General features: G+C 37.1%; 1 protein-coding gene across 3 annotated transcripts in view; it reads left to right on the top strand.

Moving 5' to 3' along the window:
- The window catches only part of HMGCLL1 (3-hydroxymethyl-3-methylglutaryl-CoA lyase like 1), a 76,570-nt gene that overhangs the window by 45,360 nt on the left and 8,858 nt on the right, over positions 1-22,352 (top strand). For all 3 annotated transcript variants that reach the window (XM_039730250.1, XM_039730241.1, XM_039730256.1), the window contains one exon: positions 749-937. In XM_039730250.1, coding sequence (XP_039586184.1) covers positions 749-937 — 189 coding nt within the window. The remainder of the gene's footprint in view (positions 1-748; positions 938-22,352) is intronic.

Here is a 22,352-nt window from a genome sequence, read left to right on the forward strand (position 1 = left end):
TCACTCATGCAAAGAACTCCTCAAAGATGTAATTCCAGAAATATTTAGGGCTCTGCTACCATAAGTAAAACCTATTTGTATATGGTTGTGTTTGATATTAAGAAAAATTTTAAAACTTAAGGACTAGAATGTTAAGTTGCAGTTTTACTTTGTTATTATTTTAATGTTTGATTTCATGAAAAGCAAGCAAAATTAATGTTGACTGCAGCACGTTAAAATTTCACTTTTCATTGATTTTTTAAGTGCCAAGAGAAAGAAAAATGAGTATTTCTGTTAATTATTTATTATCTTTGTTGGCTTCATGTAATATGCAAACGAAAGCACAGGTCTTTGCCCTGCACAACTTGTAAGCTGAAAAGTACATGGAGAAAACCAAACAGATGGGAAGTCCCCAGAGAGAAGAAAATATTAGGAAAGGGCTTTACAGAAATTTCATTCATGATTTTAAAATTTTGCTCGTTTGGATTCTGTAGGAGAGTCAGCAAGCAAGTTTTTGATGGATTTGAATTGGTTAGCTATTCCATGTACAGAATGTAGCAGAAGTACAATTTTAAAATAAGAGAATCTGTGGGATATTCTTTTTCTGTGACAGTTTTCAAGAATGAATATAGGTTTCTGATAAATAGATCCACCTCAGTAGGTCAAAATCCAAAATCTGTACAGAAGTATGTCCTTTCTAGTGTATGTTCTTGACCCTATTTTGTACTCTTTCATCTTGACCTCTTGGTGTTTTTCTGTTTCCAATCAGGTATCTAAGCGGCTGTACAGCATGGGCTGTTATGAAATCTCTCTGGGAGACACAATTGGTGTGGGGACGCCTGGAAGTATGAAAAAAATGCTGGAAGCTGTTATGAAAGAAATTCCTTTGAGTGCTCTTGCTGTTCACTGTCATGACACTTATGGCCAGGCCTTAGCCAATATCCTCACAGCCATGCAGGTGACTTGATTTTTCCTTTTATAATATCCAGTAATAGTATTCTGATTTTAATTCAGTGTGCAATATTAAAAAATCCTGCTATTAAAGAAATCATTAGAAGAGCAAAAAGGCATTCACTAAACTTTTGGAAAATATTTGTCAAGCATCAGATTGTGTACTGGTATTAATTGCTGCTGCTTTTACCAGGAAATGTCAAACCTCTTACATTAATTACCTTCAATTCCATACAAAATCACTAAGAAACAGTTATGATTATTGCATTTCACTGACATTAGATGAAGGAGGGACATTAAATAATTTTTTTTCTGTTATCTAAGGTTCCAGTTTTCTTAGGAACAGCTGTATGTTTGTTTTCCACTAAACTAAAATTTCTACTTTGTGCATGTGTCTAAAAAGAAAATGGAATAATGCATAATTACATCTTGATTTCAGATAGATGAATCTAAAATATTGGTAGTTACGTGCACAGAATAGTCTAGATAATTTTATCACTATTCATATGCCTTCATTATTCTCTTTTGTTTATCAGTTATGCCTTCCAAGTAAGATTAGAAACAACTTTATATCTTATTTAATCAGCTTTCAAATCTGTGCCTAAATTATCAGAGTTAATTTCCATAAAAGTTTCAGAATAGGACACAATGCAGAAAACTGACTGCAAGTTCTAATGTAGTTTTTGCCAAGATACAGTCTTGAGAAATATCTTCAAATGCGTATGCTTTGCTAAGGAGACCTACTTTTACTAAGGGTTACAGAGTCCTTGGCTATTTACAAATTGTGGGCCTTTATTGTTCTATGTTATACTTAATGGTGTCTTCTGTTTGCATGCAATTCAGGCAGTCATTTTGGTCAAAGTTTCCTTTGTCTGACTTGTTATTTTGGCAGAGCTCATATTATGTTATTTAGCTACAATTGTGTTAACAGTGTTAGTGGCATATACCACAAGAAGGAACAAGGAAAGTTTCCATATGGGAATCCACAGATATTTGATTAAATAGGGAATGACAAAATCTCGTAAGAAAGGTTCTAGCTTTTATTCACAGCATTCTCTGTTCACCCTTACTCACTTTTACTGTTACAAATGTAACATGTATGTACCATGGGATAAATAAATTGCTAATTTCACAGTTAGCTTCAGTTACAGATGCAATAGCTAAAAGCATGTAAACCCCTGAGCATGGGAGGAGTTGGCCATAAAAATACTTGAAGCATTGTTTTTCAAATCCTTCTTTTAAATAATTGCTGTCATGGTGCCTACTAAACAATGAACAATGGCTTTGCTTTGTTAACTCCAACATTTGTTGGAAGTGATTCTTGTCTCATGTTTACCTCTTGCTATCTTTTTGTTTAGTTCTTCAACCAACTCTGTAAGAGCTAAAGGAAAAAAAAATCTCTCAGGTACCTAATGTGCAGTTTAGGATATTTAACATTCAAGTTCATTAAATTCATTAAACATTAAATTCTTATGCAACCTTCTCAGATTTCTGGGAAGGCAAGGGTGCCTGAGACCTACCAGAAAATTTCCCTCTGTTGTCAAGGTCTCCTAAAGTACATGTCTAAAGGTGCAGTGGTTTTGGCTGAGCTGAACTTGTCACAGAGTTTGCCAAAAGTCCTTGATGAAGCAGGCATTACACAGTCTCTCTGACTGGCTTTGTGCAAGCAGCTCCTTGGCTCACGTAGAAGAAGGTCCCCAGGCTTTTGTATCCTCAAACAGGTCCTGCACTTCACAGCGTCCTCTCTTGTCTCTGGTCAAAAACCCAAGGCATCTAGCAGTGAATTGTAACTCCTTCTAAAGCAATACTCCTTCTAAAACAGGAACTCCTAAATTACAGGTCGGCTGTATGGTGAAGTGCTAATCAAAGTGCCCAGGTCACTTCTAGTCCCTGCTGTCAACCTTGCCTGTGCTTTCCTTTCTGCCAAGATACAGGAATGGCAGAATACTGGAATAAAAGCCCTTGTCTTCAACTCAGCTGCTGTTTCCTAAACCAAACTCTTCTCAGACACAATTCCTTTCCCTTCCCCGTTTATGGGTCTGCGTGACCGACACAATATTTCAGCAAGAGTGAAATGTGTTTGGGGGGTCATAGAAATAATAGGCTACAGTTATTGTTTGAAAACACATTTAAAGAACATTCAGCAGACAAATTACACTCTTCCTAAGACGTTGCTGAACAACCCCAGGCTGAGTACTGTTGTATTGTATATTGTGTTTCCTAAGAATTAATGAATGACAGCTGGAAAGCCACAAATCACTCTGCACTAATTCAGGCATTGCTTCGATGGGAGATCTCCTAGGAGTGGAAAGAGTTGCTGGTAATTCAGTAAGAGATTTTTTATACAGATCACATGGTTTCATGCAGGATTATACTACCCAGAATATTTTCTTTCATTTGGGACTGATCCAAAGTCATCTAGAACTGACAGGCCAGGCCGTATCTGTATAAGAAATTAGGAGGGCAGTAGTCTTGCAATTTTAGTATTCAGTTTTATGTGTGTTGTTTTAGCAAAAGGATAGGTAGTGAAAGATGGGAGAGAGATTAGCCAACTTTTAAAGTATAGGTAATATTTTTAATTGCTGGAGCAATAATACAGATAGAAAGGAAATTCACTTCATTTTATGAAAATAATGTGTGTAAAAATGTGAGGAACATGAAGTGATGCTTCAAAAGAAACCAGTAAACATTTAAAGTAGAAACATGACTGGCTCTTGGTTACATGGCTTAATATAAAACTACCAGAGTATAGAATTTACTAAAAAGACAATTCAGAAGATGCGAAATTATGTAAAGATCTGGTTAGAGGTTATGGTATTTTGAGTAAAATTACATGTGTGCATTAGATAATGTGGCAAACACATAGTATAGCTAACAGAAATAGTAAAACATTTATAGGAAATTGTTACAGACCTCCAAGGAAGGGTAAAAAGATGGGTCAGGAAAGTTCTTTCTGGAGAGGCCCTGCTAAGGTAGACCTTACCTTATCTAAGATCTAAGGAGATTTGAGTTTCATTGACAATTGACTTCTGTTGTGTGTACAGAAGGGGCGTGGAAAGAAAAGTGTTTAATGGAAGTGTTAAAGAACTCTTTTCCTGTAAAACTTGTGTAGTTACCAGAAATAGATTTGTATGTCTTTATAACAAATACAAATTGCTATTTTAATTCATCAAAATGAACTGATCCCTACACTATGAGGATCCAACTCTAACTTAAAGAAAACAATTATAAAACCCTAATGACTTAGAAAGACCAAGGATTTTTACCACCTTGTGTAATCATGTTCGCCCTATTGGACACAGAGAGATGAATGAGATTGATTACATGCTAAATGAAACTTAATTTTATGAGTTCTGTCTTTTTCCAGAAAAAGGATTTTTTAATATAAAATCCCCACTTTAGTACCAAAATCAGAATTTATCAAGCCTTTAATTAAACTTTCAAGGTTCAGACTGCAAAATCCAGATTTGAGAGTACAGGTTTTTATTACAAACATAATATACCCCCTTTTAGAGAGCTTACAATATTTAATAACATTTTATTAATTTCTTTAAGATCCTTGAATTCAAAAGATGAAATAAACTTAAGAGAAAAGTAAATCCAAATAAAAATGGCTGACTGCTGACCTTTTCCCTTCATCACTTAACTAAATTGATTCTAGTCTCTTGCTGTATGCTGCAGACCCTCACTAAACTGCATTTATTTTTTTTTTTTTTGTGCATCCAGTTTCCTCATGTAGTAAAATCTAGGTTCACTCAAAAGTGCTCAGTATTGGCCTGGCTGTTTTAACTGCCAGAAACAGGAGAGGAATCTGAATGTAGGTGCTGAAGTTCATGGTTTATTAATTTACAAGGACCATTTTTTTTATGGGAATAGAGCTTACAAAAGCCAGCAGCATGAAATGGCAGAGCCTCAGTTAAGCAGCTAAAAACCCCCTGTGTTTAAAATTCCCTCTTCCATGATTTACATGAACTTCCATGCAAAACATTGGATGAGATTAATTTTCCACCTAAAGTGATCTCCTGGGTGTATCTGTCCTTTTTTTTTTTTTTTTTTTTTTTTTTTTTAATGCAGGGTTTGGTTTTTATAGCTGTTGAGCTTGGTTGAAGTCACAAGCTGTCATGGCCCCCTTCGGGTGCAGGTTAGAGGCCAGCTTGCTGCTGAGATCTCTTGTCCAGGAGCAGCTTGCTGCTAAGGATCCTCAGTGCAGGCTCCCCCTCCACCTGGCAGTGGCATTAAACCTGAAGCTCTGGTGCTTGGCCCTTGCCTGAGCTGCTCTGCAGCAGCATTGCAATTGCACTTGTGCCATCTGGTACCTCCCTGATTCTCATTCTCATCATCACCTCTGGCTTGACTTACTGGTTTACCTCAGACCTGGCTGATCTTGTCTGGTCCTGGTTGTTGTGTCCAGACCTGATTCCAGTTTTAAATCTCTGACTCAGCTTCATGGCTTTGGTTTTGTGGTGATGTTGCTGCCCCTGCCTGGCTATGACTATGACTCCTTGCTTGCCTTCTTCTATGGAGTCGTCTGTCCTTGCTGCTTTTTAGGACAGTCGAGTCTTTAGAGAAGGGATTGGCAACAATACCTTGAGCTTTAAGGATGGCTTTTAATGGCAGGTGGTGCTGAGTGGGTGCTGAGAGTTGGCAAGTCTCATGTGCTTTGGTCTTGGAGCTCAGCTGGGGGCTTTGTCTTTCAGAGGCAAGATATTCCTACTCAGTTAAACTCAGAAAGCATTTCCTGGTGTCTGGGTGTACACAAAGCCCTAACAGTTCTCCACTTGGAGCTCTGTTGGTAAAAAACAGACTCAAGAAAGCCTGAGAAATTGTTGTTGGTGTCTGAGAGCTTTGAAACATCTCTGTCAGGTGCCAGATTATGTTTGCTGACATTTTCTTCTTAAGATTTCAGATCTGAATTTCTGTGACTGACATAAGACAATATACCTGTAATGCCCATAGTGATGCATTTCCAAATAAATACATCATATGTAAGAACACTTCTGTACTAGAAAATTCACAGAACATTTGTATCCTGCAGTCAGTTCTATCGCCTTGCATTTGTCTGGCACATTTTAGTAGACATGTACAAGGATGAGGGCTCATCCTAGCTTATCCCAGTGAATGACTAGTAGTTATAGCTAGAAGCCAAGCAAGTTAGATAGCTGAATAGAATAGAGGAGTGATGAAATAAAATAATAAAATGGCATGAAAATATGGATCAAAGTGATGGAAGACTGAATGGGAAAAAGGCAAATGCATGTGTATAGTTGTTCCAGATAAATTGTTTCAGAGTTTCTGTTGGTTATTTATTACCTTTTTACTGAATTATACATACAAATATGTATACAGTCACCAGTTTATCTCTTGATTTAAAAAGAAACAACAGGATAATTTTCTTCAAGTACAGTTTTATGAAACTATGTTGTAAAAAGTTATAAGCACAATACCTTTATTTTAGTTTTCACGAGATTTATGTACTGATCAAGAAAGAAAAAATAAAAACCCCAAACCAATACCTTATCCTTCTTCATTGGTAAGTAACATTATGTTTTTATTTTTCTGAAAAGAACAATCATCCAGAGCTATAGTGCAGTACAAAAGATTTATGTACTGATCAAAAAAAAAAAAACCCCAAACCAATACCTTCTTCATTGGTAAGTAACATTATGTTTTTATTTTTCTGAAAAGAACAATCATCCAGAGCTATAGTGCAGTACAATGAATTGACACTTCTTTTTTTTTTAAGTAGAGAAGGTTTTAAGGTAGAGAAAATAGACAAATAACTGTGAAAAAGTGTGAAGACTTGCGTGTACTCATTGTGCTAGGAATTTCTCCTGTAACAGTGAATATGCACTTTTTAGCTGAGGAAGCTGGTTCAGCCAGATTTACCTGTTGCTACACACATCAAAAATTACTGGTTTTGGGGAGTTCTATAGTAACTGACAAAATGAACTTGTATTGACCTGCCAAAATTCTTGCTTCAATAATGCATTAAATGATACTAGTATTTTGGGGTTTTTTCAGCAGTGTGCTGCGGCACTCACTACCTGGCAATTAAATTACTTATATCTGAACTAAATTTTAGCAGAGCGAAAATAATCATGACAGTTCAGTTAAAATTTCAACACTGTCTTACAGGCTGTTTTCCTAAGCTAATAGGCAGGTACTGTGTGGAATTAAGGAGGTACAGGAGACAGGAACCATAACAAGCATCTTGGCTTGTCCTTTCCTAATTTGACATGTCACTGTACTCACGGCTTTTTCTTACTTTTTTTTTTATTTGTAAAACTGAAATAAGGCTTATCTCTTTAACTTTGGGAGGTCATAGAAAAAAAACAGAGGAAGATCATCAGACAAGTACAGATAGTTTTTTTGAAGATTTAAAACTGAATTATTGAAATTGAAATCTAAAAACATAATAGATTTCAAGTTTTGTGTAGAATGTACTTTTTAGGTTAAAAACTAAGGTATATAAGTGAGCAAGTGATCAAAATACATATATGCCTAATCAAATTATCTGAGCCCTGTAACCTTCCATTTCTTTTATCCTGCACAACCTGGCACTCTGAAGACAATGTGAGCACAGGATAGACTTGCCATATGAAGTATCCATGTATTTGGGGATCTTGAAAAAAAATTTAATATGCTTGCATTCCTATTTTGAGGAAAGCATAGAAATGGAAAGGCTTCAGCAGACCTCACAAGTTTGCTCTCTTCTGCTGTTTACAAATATATGCCAGGAAGCTGCAGAAGACTTAACAGGGATCTCCAGAAACTAATTTCAAGGTTCAGATATGGAGACATTACAAAAAAATTCAGCTTGACTGAGGGTAGCCGTGCAGAATTCAGGAAGGGCTGGTCATGCTTCAGTATTTTGCTGGAATTCTTCAAGGCAATCACTGCCAAAGAAGACAAAGGATGTACAATGGCCATCATATGCTTTGATTTTTTAGGAAACAGTTTACAGTGCTCTGCACTGGAAGTTCATATTGAGGTGTGGAGGCATGTAATAAGTGGAAAGTTGGCTAAATGGCAGGAAACAAATGGAATTATGAAACGGAACTTCTTTAAGCTGGAAAGCATCCATCAGCAGAGTTGTGGATATATTGGCTTGTGGATCCTAGGTTTTCCTGCTTAAATGAATAATTTGCAATACTGTAATGCTCATGTTAAGGGTAATTGTTCTAACTTGTAGAATTTTATTTTTTTTCAAATTTTAGATTTTAGTTGTGAGAAACGGATAGCTAGCACAATTTTTAAACAGAAATCTCTGTAATATTCTAAAACGTGCAAAAGAAAATGTTTGAGATCAAACATAAGAGAATGGAAGTACACAAAATTTTAGGTATAGCAAGAGACTTTACTGCAACATGCCTGGCTTTTTAAATAAGGGTATTCCCAGATTTCTACTTTTGGATTTTTTTAAGAATTAAGTTATCCAGGGCATTTACTGGGTATTTTCTGGGTCTGAAAGTATAAACAGTACTTTTAAATTGTTAGCAAGCTAGGCAAAATGTTGTCATTAAAATAAAATTCTTTAGAAAACATCAATTTGCCTTTTTTTTCTGTTTCCTTTCATTCCCCCTTCCCTGTGGAAATGACATAGCACTTAGCTAAAGCTAGCAATTAAAAAAGCAGATGTTGGAGACAAAAAAGTACATTATATTAGGGAAGCATGAGACTAGAATTGTTTGAGATTGAAAGCTAAAAAGAAATGGGATTTCCACAAATACAGTCCTGAACAACTGGCTCATCTCAGAACCCATCCTTGCAGGCCCATCCCATTGTCCCTTCTCAGCACCCCTGCCACAACATGCATTTCTTCCTCAATTGCTATCTCATCAGCTGCCTTGGGAATTTTAGGTGAATAGTACTCTATTTGACAGCAAAGAAGTTAGGGGGAAAATGGGAGGTGCGTTATGCAAAGGTAGCAGGCTGCAAAATATTCACTTTCTTCCTCTGAAGAAAACTTCAAAAGAGGTTGTCTACTTTGAGAAAGTTGGGAAAAAAACCTTGCATTCTATCAAATAATATTGCTACTGTGAGCAGTCAGCTAGTTACTATTGTAAATGAAAAAACATACTGCACAAATGGATAAATCAGACCTACATATGGGAAGAAAATGAGAACATAGGCATTCATGCTCAAAATCTAACAGATGTATTTTGTCTTTTTTCTTTCTTTTTGTGCTGGTTTTATGTTTTTGCCTGTAATATCAGCAAAATAAAGAATTAAACAAATGAACAGGCAGCACCACCCCTGCTCTTTTCTCATATCAGTACAAAAGAATTAGCAACCCTAGTTTTACTCTTCTCTTAGATCAGTATAAAAGAATTAGTGGCTGTATTTTTATTGCTTTCTGCTGCTTTTTGCAGAATGTGCACAGTGTGCAATTTCTTAGGAACTGTAAGTTTTTGACCCCTATCCTTACGCTTCAGAAAAACTTGATAGTCTGAGAGTCCACAAATAAATTATTACTATTATTATAACTGTTACAGTATAATTGAGGAAAACCTAAATAGTAGACTTTGCTTCAAGGTTCTTATTGTTTGAACATTTTCGGATAGGAAGAGGAATATATTTGTTATTGTGTATTGAAATAGCAGTGAAATTTCCTGAGGCAAAGATTTGTTTACATGCATATACCAATAGGTAGCCTGTATGTATGGTTTTGTGGGTTTTGAAATGAAACTTAGCTTACTATAAAGGATTAATGAATAATAGAAGTGTACATTGTTCAGCTGCCTGTAATATGCTGTAATATTGGATTTCAGAAGCTTTCAGACCTAGTTACTGAGCCAACAAACCTCAAGTCTAAGTCTGTTTCATGATACTAAGAAAAGAAAGCCTTCATCAGGTATAGATTTTCTCATCTTTAAATTATTCACTAGAGCTGACTTGCAACAATAGACATGACTTTCCTTGGCTTAAAATCAAACCTCAAGTATCTTCTAAAGTATTTTTAAACATTTGATTTTTACATGCAAATCTATGCATCATTCTTTATGTCTCTGCAAATTTGTACATATTACTCTATGTCTAAATGGAATATAAATGGAAAATCATTGCAGCAACTATACAAATAAAATCTGAAGTGGTTTTAGTTTTCTGTCTTAAAAGCAAAGATCATTTCTATACAAATAGTATTGAGGCTGTGTATTTATTTAAAAAAATTAATTTGCCCCAAATATTCTTTTTCTGTGCCTGTGTCCTCCTTGCACACTTCTTTTTCTTGGAATGCTGTTTTATTGTATTTTGCCTAATCACGTCTTGAGTGCTTTAATTTCTGAGTTCCCCACCCTGTAAGTGGCATTCATTTGCACATTTCTTTCTGCAGTGTCAGTGGTACATTCCTATCTGGAACTATAGTTTGAAAAAGGGGAAGGAACTAGTATTAACAAGATATGATAAGACAATTCTGTTTTTTTCACCTTTTTCCAGATTATAAGAATTTGCACAGTAGAACTTGCAAAAAAAGCTCACACAAAATTGCATAGAATATAATTTAGATACAAAATTAACAGTTGCTTTTCAAGGTAATACTCCACATAGCCTGGTAGTGTCTAAGTTCTTGTTGCCCTTTGTAATTCCTTTTTGCCATTCTTGGCCTCTGTCAGTGCTTAAGCAGAGTAAATATCCTGCTGGCAGCTCACTGGCAAGAGGAAAGAATGATGTGAACAAATATGGTGCTCCTGCATTCACCTAACCCCAATGTTTTCCCTGGTACTTATGTTAATTTTTTTTCTCTCTTTCACTGTTTTCCTAGTCATTGTTTGATAGATTTAAGTCCACATAGCCAGAGCAGCAGTCTCTTTACAGACCCCCTTTTATCATCCCAAGTGTGTCTTGTTTAACTTGACTATTTAAATGGCTAAAAGTCAGCATCATCCAGTTCTGAAGTGGATTGGGCACCAATCCAGCTCTTTTTGTTAGAGACAGACATTCATTTTTTGGACTAGAAACAAATTACTTCCAAATGCTGGAAATGTAAGAAGGTTAAAAAAAAGGGTTTCAGGTGTTTATAGAACAAATTAGTATAAAATAGTTTTCAAAATGCTAAGCCACATTTAAAATAAATATTTAGTACTTTCAGAAGCTGTGAAAATACAGCACTAAAAACCTGAAGTCACTGATCTTTAGCATGCATAAAATGTATGGTGAGGGCACACTGGTGTCAAATTCCCCATGCATATTTCTGTTGTGCCTTGGATTGCATGCATAAAAGGTAGTATTTTGGGGTGGTTATTTACATGATTGATAGGGACTGGCTGTAGGTTTAATGAGATGACTGCCTGTAGCCATCAGAAATTGAACTGATAACTGTTATTTTACAACAGTGTTTGATTCAGTTCCTAAAATGAAAGTCTTGATTATCTAGATGACTGGAAAATAAAGACTTTTCATTGGTCTGAAGATTGTTTCTTGTGCCTTATTCAGCATTACATAAGCACTCTCTCACCCACAGAAAGACAAGCCAGTTCTCCACAATTGTTACTTGTCCCTTGTAGTTTTACGGTGTCTTGCTTGTCTCACCCACACCTTTCAACTTCCACAACAAATGAAATAGGATTTCCACAAATACAGTCCTGAACAACTGGCTCATCTCAGAACCCATCCTTGCAGGCCCATCCCATTGTCCCTTCTCAGCCCCCCTGCCACAACATGCATTCCTTCCTCAATTGCTATCTCATCAGCTGCCTTGGGAATTTTGGAGATGAAGTTGTATGTCCCCACAGGGTTTGCATTCCTGCTGTTGCTGTGTCACTCCTCTAAAGGGTTGCCATGCTCTGCAGATCCTGGCCTTTCTGGCACTGTGGCCAGTGCCATTCAAAGCTTGAATCCTGAAAACCAAAAATCCAGACTGACAGCTATGATGGTCCCTAAAGGGTGCTGGTTCCCAGACTGTGCCAGAAATTGCTTGGTGGAGCTCTGTCTGCCCCTGGGCAAAGCTGTGCCAAGGACTATGCAAGAATTACACACAGTGGACAATTGAATTCCAGTCCTGGTGCCATTCTGGTGTTTGGTCATATACATGGCTACAAAAGAGCACAGCTTCCTGTGCATTAGCCACACAAAAGAGAGGTTTTTTCTGTTCATTCCTAGTAGCATTTGTGGCATTCCACAAATGGCATTATTGCTATGTAAAGCTTGCATCCTGAAAACCAAAAATCCAGACTGACAGCTATGATGGTCCCTAAAGGGTGCTGGTTCCCAGACTGTGCCAGAAATTGCTTGGTGGAGCTCTGTCTGCCCCTGGGCAAAGCTGTGCCAAGGACTATGCAAGAATTACACACAGTGGACAATTGAATTCCAGTCCTGGTGCCATTCTGGTGTTTGGTCATATACATGGCTACAAAAGAGCACAGCTTCCTGTGCATTAGCCACACAAAAGAGAGGTTTTTTCTGTTCATTCCTAGTAGCATTTGTGGCATTCCACAAATGGCATTCCATAATGACATCTAAGGATGTCTCTGGAGATGAGATTTCAGAGGTTCTGGTCAGCTCTGAGTGTGCTTCTAATGTCTTTGGGGATTTGAACTTTATGCTGGACACTAAAAAGGTATGTAGAGCAATGACAGAAATAAAATACAATATTTCAACATAATTTAAAAAAGAATTGTGACAGCAGATTTTCAAAAGTTTGGTCAAGATACAATTAAGTACCTTTAAAACCATTTTTTCAGCATTTAATTCCTCATTTAATTTGCATTCTTTTTTGAAAATAATTTTTGTCTATAAGTGTTGCTTGACTTGTTTTTAGAAGTTCTCCCTATAATCATATGGAACTTTAATCTGAATACATCAGCTAGAAGAAGATAAATGGCTTTTAGACATGTTTATTTTTCTACTTGGTGGGAATTACTCCCTCTCCCTTTTTACCCTGAAGTAGTTTTTCTTGAAGTTTAATAGCAACTGTAAAAAAAAAAGGACTGAATCACTTCAATGCGTCCCTCTTGGAAATTATTGTTTTCATGACCTTTCATTATTTGAGTGTGTGTATTCTAGTTTTTGCTGGAAAAAGAGGCCATGCATGGAACCTGAATTTCAGACCTAAGGAAGGGTCAGAGGAGTTTGCCATGGCTGGAACAGACGTGGGGAATGACAAATCCCAGGGTCTCCAGTAGGGAAGTGAAGTGTTTACAGGATGCTGCTTCCTTCCTTTTTGGGCAGCTCTACAGACAGCTGTGCTGAGGGGGTGGAACTAAACCTCTGGCCATTCTTGCATATTTACAGCTCCTCAGAAAGAATTTTATTATCATCTAGTAAGCAGGGAAGGAGGGAGACTTACTTCCTATTTTGAGATGTATCAAGTGACTTAAGTGGCTTTAAACAAGATCTCAGGGTGTTTTCTAAGGTGAATTAAACGGCAGAAAATCTGTAGATAACTGTAACCAGAGGGCTGGAGTTCTGAACTCACTCCAAATGAGTGTTGGGTGGATCTTTGTAGCTTGGGAGAACAAGTGAGCATTTGCATAAGTGGAATAAGTTGAAGATGACTCTTCAGCTAAGACAGAAACCAAAGCTGATGTAGTACCTAAAGTATGACAATCATTTTTTTCTTCCTGTGCTGTGCAGAAGCAACACAGAAACAGTCTCTTGAGTCAAATAATTTGTCACTTTTTTTTTTTCTTTTGAAATATTGCACTATGAATTGAAACAGCCAGGCATTCAGAAATAAAATTTGTTAAAATTATTTTTAAACATAAATGAATGGTAGTGTTATACACTCCAGCTTGCATGTTTGCCTGTTTACTTTTTTCTTCTTTTTTGCTTAGTGCAAATGATATGTGGTAAGATTGCCAGAGGCAAATTATGTGATTTGCTTAACAGAGTCCATTCAAATGCATAAAGTAAACACTTATAGAAAGAAAGATTTGTTTTTCTCCAATGTTCATAGAAGTTAAATTTTGCTTGCACTAAGAGCTGCAACAATAGGAAATAATTTTTTACTTGATGGAGTATTTTTTCCTCCGAAGAATAAACCAAGTAAACAAAATAAAAGTCGATTTAGCAGAACAATAAAACATGCATCTATAGCAAAATACAAGGTGCTAAATTGAATACCTTTTTAAACAAAATAAGTATTCTAGCTGTACTGCCGGCAGATACATTGGATAGACAATTACAGATGTCTTTATATAAAAAGGAACTGCTATCAGAATAAGAGCAAAATATTTTCAAGACATTATACATTTCATGGCTCCCCCACCTTAATGCTACCACTTAATTAATCAAGGTATTTGAAGGGGAGGTAGTGTAATGTGCTAAGGTACTGTGATGTGATGAACATTATGAAGTTGATCCAATTATGATGGAACAGTAAAAGATTAAAAACTATCACACTTTGAAAAAAACAGTTTCTTACATTATAATGAAAATTGTGACGAAAATTTTATTTGAAATAAAAATTCTCTCTGCCTAGGGTGGCCAAAAAATGCCCTATTTGATTGTATCTTCTTTGCCCATGTTACTGAAGTTATTGTTACTGGAACTATTCCCATCCTGGAATTCTACTCAAGACACTGTATTTTTTGCACAAAATATAAAGTGCTACTTCCTTAAAATTATACAGATGAATGACTAAAACATATATTCCATAGCTCTTAAAGGGAGATTGTTCCTTAGTTCTGAATTTTTGCAGTAGATTTTCTTACAAGACCATAGTGGTCCCATTTGTTAAGTACATTTGTCTGAGTCTTGAATCAAATAAGGATGTGCACAGCCATTTGCAAGTTCACAGGCTATTTAGCAAGAATGAATTTTAAGAAAAAAATGCCAATAGAAGTATTTTTTCCCCTTGTTTAAAAAAAAAAGTACAAGAGAATAATCAAATTGCAAGCAAACAGAAATATCTCGTACTTTACTCTATGTTTACTGTAATATTGCCATGATTTTTCCTTAACTAGTTGGGAAAATGGTCTTTAGTTACTCTAGAGAATGAGGTGCACAAGAATGAATACATTTGGTTTTGGGTTTTATTTTATGGCATTTGATGGAGTTGTTTACTCCATTTGATGGAGTTTTTACTCTTGCAATGATTTTCAAAACACAAATAGCAGTGAAGAAGAAAAAAAAGAAGCAGGATAGCTGCTGTAAATATTTTGTAAAATGTCCATCTGAAGCCCCTCAACCTCTGGTAATTAGAAGCCATACTGTGGAGATTGACAGGGAAAATTACCAGCTAATGTTTACACAACAAAACATATGCTCAGTACAATATCCTACACTGATGTTACTGAAACCAGAGTCCGGAAATGTACAGTGGAAACAAGACGTGGTACTTTTCTTGTGCCAACATAAACAGCAATTACAGCACAGTGTGAGAGAAGTCATAAGAAATACTACTGCATATCAGTAGTTCAACAAAGTCAGCACTTTTGTGTAATTGCAGGGGAAAAGGGCTGAAAAACATTACAGATCTCAGCAAGAAATGGGCCCTTTATACTTTTAAACTGATCCTTGATAAAACAATGCCGGGGTCATGAGAAGGCTACTCTGCCAATTTTGCTTGACTGTGGGATCCATTGACATCTGGCTGAGCTGCGGAAGCTGGAAAACTTCTTTAATATTCTCTTGACAGTAAAGTGGACATGTGGAAAACATTCTAATCTGTTAATCTTTGGTGCTCCTGAAGAAAAAGGACATTTGGCTTTATACTTTGTTATGATAAATATTGTCTCCAGTCTAGCTGTAAATAAGTTTAAAGCATTTAAATGGAGGATGCAGTTCTTATTTTTAATATATATGGGAGCAGATGGATGTGCACCTGTGCAATCCAGAAGATTTAATGAATGCCAGGACTTTTTTCTAAGGTTAGTTTACCACACATCTTGGAAATCCACCTTTCCTTATGCTGAGTGTGGTTTGTCAATGAATATTGGTGAGCAGAGTCTCTGAACCTCTGTACATCTTACATACTAAAGGAGAATAAAGTATTGTTTCACTCAGGGGATTCTGAAAATAGAACTGAGACATTTGAAATAGTAGTTAAGTCTGAATAAAAAGTGCAGGTTTTATTTAACAGCATTGTCTGTACCAATTATTTTTGGTTGACTTGAAATCTAATATGGAGTAATAGTGAATGATGGAGATATATAAATGTTCAGCTTGAGTAGGATGCACAGTTGTTCATTTCTGTTGCGAGATTTATCTCCAGAAATGGTAAAAGGAATCTCTTGCATTAGAAAATAACTGCTATAAAAATATATTATGTATTCCAAGTATAAAGCATCTATTATGCATTAATACAAAATGCAAAAGATACTATGGATTATGTAAAGACCAAACTAGGATTCAAAATTCTACATATCCTTATAGTACATTTGAAAATAATATGAAAAACTGTAACAATGCATGAAGACTCGGGCTGAATTGAAGTCAGATGGCATTTTAAATACTGTTATTTTGGTCTTTTGGATACCCTGATGCTGATATACGATAGTGATACTGTGGAATGAAACTAGTTCTGCTCTACTTTCCCTGTGTTTTTATAAATGCTGTCACTGCTGCAAATTTATTTTAAAGCAATAGATGTTTTCTGTCATCAATCTGTTTCGTTTGCTCACATTGGTACAAGGTAGTGTCCACTGCCACTTAGTGCATAATGCTGCAAGTTTGCTGGTTATAACAAGTGAGGGAAATTTCACCTCCAGGAACAATTTGGTCACCCAGCTTAAGCTGAAGAGTGGCTCAACATAAGTTGATCTTCCAGTAACTAGAAGGGTTGGGAATTGGCAGAAGCTAGCGAGGACAAAAAAACAAGATCAAAATAATTTGTAGTTTCTTTCTAAGGTACAGATACAGTAAGAGGGGTACACATGATAGATTAACTTCATTATATGCTCCCTGAATGCAAGAAAAATGCTTGGGTCAGATTTGCCATTTTCATTGATAGATGCACGTTTCATTGATAGATTCACATGTTCGCATGCCATTTTCATTGATAGATTCACATTTGCCACATGTACTTCAAATACTAGACCTTTCCAATCAGTGCCTTTCCCTGATTCTTCATAGAAGTTCTCTGCCCTTTTCAGTGTTGTGGCGCACAGAGAAGGACACTGCCTGCAGCCTGCACCTCAAACATCAATTTTTTCCTGTTCTGTCCTTCATTCAGCTCATTCTCAGATGATGCCCCATATTATGATAATTAAGCCATTTAATTTTAGTGGGTGTTTGTCTACTCAGCTTATCCTCTGTGAGCCACCCATGGAAGGAAGTGGGTTTTTTTTTCTTTCATCACTGGACATAACAGTCAGCAGCTCCAAGCATTCTTTGTCCAGTCCCAGCTTAATTTTCCTCTCCTAAAACTACCCTCAGTAACTTTACCATGGAGTTTAGTAATCATTTACCTCCCCTGTCCATTCAAAGCCCTCTGTTTATTTTCTAGTTTATTTTTATTCATTTACAGTGGCATGTAGCATATGAGAAAGACCTTGTTGTTGCCTGATGATATGTAGGGCACAGGCAACCTGGCACAGCTTTTGCATCTCTGGACTGGACAGCTGTATCCCAACCTACCCCAAACTTTTCTGTCTAGTTCCCCCTTTCCCTCCAGATCCCAAGATTATTATCTTCTCTTCCCTATGTATTTCATTGGTCTCCTGACTGTGTTCAAACTTTTGTCTATAGAACAAATACTTTGTGTTTATAGATCAGATTATTTCATGGCATAGGAAGCAGATAAATTGTTAAACCATCACAGGTTTGCTTGAGACCAGCAACTTCTGCTGAAGAGCATCTGGAGCAGTAGCTGCTCCACTTTGAGTCAGCAGCAGCATCTGGCAATGCCCTGGCTTGCCTGGGGAGGGAAGGAAGGGAGACTGGAAAGTCACTTAATATTTTGATGATCATTGCATCTTCAGGGGTTCCAACAAGACCTTGGCGTGCCTCCTGCTCCCCCTGCAGCTTTGTGATCCTTAGCAAGGGAGAGCTGGAGTTGAGCACAGCCCCACACCAGCAAACCCCAGTGTTTTTAAATATAAGAGTGCACATATTCATAAAAGGAGCACAATCAGCCCGCACAGGCAATAAAAATAATGATTTGTGCACATCTGCTTCATTAATTGTCTTATAGCATAAGGATTTTTATTAGCATTCCAAAATCTCAAAACCAGTCTCATGTTGAATGGAACTGATTCCCCCCGAAACATCCATGAATGTTTTCTGAAGAACCAGATCTGCAACACAGACCTCACTGCTCAGGCTTTTTGTGCAGGTGATGCATTGTCAGTCAGGGACACAGATTTTCCAACTCAGTCTCAGAGAAATTGCTTCACAATTCTTTGTTGAGCTTAAGAAAAAACTCATGGTCAGCTGCTGCTCTCTTGACCCTTGGGCATTTTAACTCCCAGACTGACCAGTTCCTGACAAGGTGGTAAATAAAGTGGAACTTCCCTAAGCTTGTAACTAAGTCCAGACTGGGATCTCTTAAGATCAGTATCCCTTCTGTGTCAAACTTGAGACTGCAAAGCTACAAAAATACCTCCAAGAAACTCATGTAAAACTTATTGAATATTAATGTAACAGAGTGTTTTTCTTCTCCAAAACTTGTTCCCGGAAGTGACCAAGCCCATTTTTCACTGAAACTTTCAAAACAATCCAGTCTGAGGCAGAGACAAGGTATGGAAAATATAAGTTCCAGCAGTTAAAGGCTGACAAAGTAATAAACAACTGAAAGTGAGGCCTTATGATGGAAAGTGTTAGGGAACTTTAACTCTAGATGTCATTGCCAGCTTTGCTTATAATAAATGTGTCAGTAGCAATATGAAAAGATGTGTACAATGAGTTAAAGGAATGCAGTATTAACCTATTTTATGTGGCACGTCTGCCCACAAATTGCTTGCATCTCAATATGTTTTGGAAGAAAAGGATTTTTTTTCCCCCCGATGAATGTATTAATTTTCAAACGACGTGAACTGCGAAATTAGGTATTTTAATGTTACAGTGACACCCTGTGGTCAGTAGGGATGGTGTTAACTCAAAAGCAGTTTTGTGATGTGTTAACGTTTAGCAAAAGCAGAGAAAAAAAAAGCAGGAAGGAAATGCAGATAACATTCACAGATTTCCACAGAGAAATGTCATCCCATTTTATTGCCTTATACGTAGAAAACTGTGCTTTTAATTTATTGAATACCAAAATAATATTTATTTGCATACATTTATTATATTGCAATACAGGAGAATGGCAAGCTTTGATTTGAGACAACTTGCCCATGTAAATCAGGGAAGGATCTTTGTAGTGGCTGAACCTTGCAAAGCATTACTGGCATGGTCATTTCAGAGTCTGGCTAATTCTCTGTCTCTCTGCAGGAGAGGATGTTTCTGCCACTGGCACGCCCTGTAGTGGTGGGTGGCAGGCTGGTGCCAGTGGCAGAAGCACACTACTCCCAGGGTGCCAGCTAGGCACTGACTGGGCTGCAGGATTAAACAGCATTAGTCCTGTACTGCCTTTTGTGTGCGCAGCCTTTGACCTGGCATATCTTACTCCTTCCTCCCTGCCTGCTCCCTTCCTTGAACAAAAGCTGAACGAATGCAGCTTTTAGATACTTTGCAGTATCTACATGCCCTATCTTTAAGGCTCTGGGCACTGAACTTCACAGTGCTGTGGCCCCTTTGTGGCACAAATCTTTTCCTCTTTAATCCGTACCAAAGCATCATATCCTTGATATTATGCTTTCAAAATCTCATCATTTAGAAGAAGCCTAATTTATGAAAGACCTGATTTATAGCTTTTGATTTATACCACGTACTTTCCTGGAGTTACTGATGCTGACCTTGCCATTTTTAAGAGAGAAACAAAGTTAAACTTCTGCCAGACAAACCAGGTTTAAAGATCAGTGAGGAAGGAGACTGACTGTCCCAACAAGAAGTTATGGGGAGCTAGTAAAGCAAACTGAGAAACATGAAGCATTTATTATTCACTGGCAATAATGGTTTCCTGTTAAAATTGGCTGTTTGACAAAGGTGATGAATTTAATTCCTTGCTTTCTCATTGGGGAATTAGGAAGTTAGCATGGGACAGGAGCAAAAAATCTTCTGCCTTCTCTAGAGAGTAAGCTAAAGCTAGCCAAAGCTAAAGTTTGGAAGGTGTTCAGGAACCACTGTCAGGAATTTTGTGATTATCAAAAAGTGTCAAAAAATATTGAAGTACTGTAGTTGTCCTGGAAGCCAAGCCATTGTTCACCCCCACACGTCCATGTGGAAGCAGCTCAGTGAGTGCTCATTTAGGACATATCCTATGAAATAGCTGCAGTACAACTTCTCATGAATGTCACCACAATTTAGTGCCTGTCAGAAAGTGACAGTGAGACTGTGGACTTTTTAAACATCATATTGACAGTGAATTTTTTTCAAGCTTGGATTGCTAAAAGGATTGAAACTCATTGTCTCCTGTAAAAGTCTGACAAATAGGGAAGATGTGATGAAGGAAAACACCTTGTTTTACATATTTTGTCAACTTTTAGGTTTTACTTTAGAGCTCCTTGTGCTTTTTATGGCTGCAAAAACAAAACAGCTTCATAGCTGCTCAAAGGTGCAGAGAAGTTATTTATTAGGTGCTATTTCAGACTATGTGCTTGGACAGGCTGGGCTGCAATATCAACCTCTAAATTAGTTAGTAGCACTGCTGAGGGATGTTTTCCAACATCTGTTTTTAGCACTGCTAGATTGGACCTTAACGTGTGGATTATTTAAGGATTTATTTTTTTAATGGGGCCACACTGAAGATGAACTGGAGTGATTCTGCACTTGAGTCAGCAAACACATTATAACTGTCTGTACAACATGCAAGAGCAGACAGATGCAGCTGACCCTGTTGCTGAAATAGTAGTACATTGCAGTAGATATCCTTTCAAAAGCATTGTGAAGAGAACTTTAAAAGACATTATCTTAAAGGAGAGACACCTGCTCACTGCATATTAAGATCACTGAATTGAACAACTGTCAGATTTGGAGGTCAGTCAGGGTTGCTCTATTATATATGCCATGTTTAGACCTTGTCTACCAGTGGCTTAATGTTCAAACAGCAAATATATCCTGATAGAGATACAATTTTAGAGACTTCGTGTTTATGCACTGTTTCTGGGAAGTAATGGATTAAGTGTCCTGTACTAGGGTTAAAGCCATCCCCACAAGGATGCTACCAATGTAAAGGTGTTATTAGACCTTCTCCTTTTTTTTATATTTAGCCAAAATAGTCAATGATTTAAAAGACAGAGCAATTATCACTGTCTGTCATGTGGAAATTACTGCTCCCACAGCTTAGTCAGCAGAAGGCATCAGGGTTTTATATGCTCTTGCATCTACAGTAAGATAAATTGTCTGAGCTTATTCCAGCTTCCAGTGAGGGTGCTTTGAATAACTCAGACTAGGCTGCCTCAGAATACAAGTGTGTGGCTAGACACAGATAGGTGTTTCATGTTACCTTCAAGTCGCTGTGATATCCTGTAGTCACCCTATAGTCACCAACACTTTCAACAAACAATTATAAGCCACCTGTACCCCACTGCTGTGAGATTTGCACTGCAAATTCAGAATTACAGTGCCATCACTAGTGTTTGTACAAGGATATCAAGAATTAATATGTGTCAATTCCATGTCTTTTAAACATGCCCTTTTAATGCTGGAGGATATTTGTTACAGTTTTGCTTACAGTGGGTGCCCTCTGAAGGACTGGAGCAGACTACTGGCGGTTTTGGCTGTTTTTTACCAAATACTTTTTTCCTGTTTGTGCAAAAGAACAAGAATTTATTGAGATAATTTTTTGGGATTAGAAAGTGACTGTTTATAATTTTTTTTAAAAATAACTACTGAAGTTATTTATAAAAACTACTGAAGTTTTTTTATAATAACTACTGAAACTTTTTCTGAGTTTGCTGATATTCCTTGTGAATTTAACAGCATTGATGTACCTCACCACATTATTTGCCTATAGTTTTATCCCCATTGAAAGTTATTGAACATGAGTGCATGAAGAAGAATGCTCTAGCAGTTATGACAGATTGGGAAAACCTCCATGCAAGACACTTTCTTTTATCTTTTCCTCTCTGAAACAATAATTTCTGACAGAAATCTTAAAATCAAACTGAGAGAGCGGGCACAGTATTGGGATCATGCTTGCATCAACCTGTACATCCACCTGTTAGACACCCTTTTCTGCATCTTTCCAATAAGAAGCCTTGTGTGTGTGTCTGCATGGACACTTGCAAGCTGAGAGCTGCCACTGTGGAGCTGGGGCCAATGAATTCTACAGTAAATGCATGAATCTTAGCAGCTTTTGCAAAAAGAGACAGAATTACCAGCTGTTGTGAATGCATATCCTCTGAGTACTGGACACAGATGTGTCATATAACACATTTTCTGACTGGTGGCCTAAAAAAGAGTGTGACAAGTGACTGAAATGTGAAACATGCACTTTGGTGATT

The sequence above is a fragment of the Passer montanus genome, unplaced genomic scaffold, assembly GCF_014805655.1.
Source record: "Passer montanus isolate IOZ18808 unplaced genomic scaffold, ASM1480565v1 scaffold11, whole genome shotgun sequence".
Classification (NCBI taxonomy): domain Eukaryota; kingdom Metazoa; phylum Chordata; class Aves; order Passeriformes; family Passeridae; genus Passer; species Passer montanus.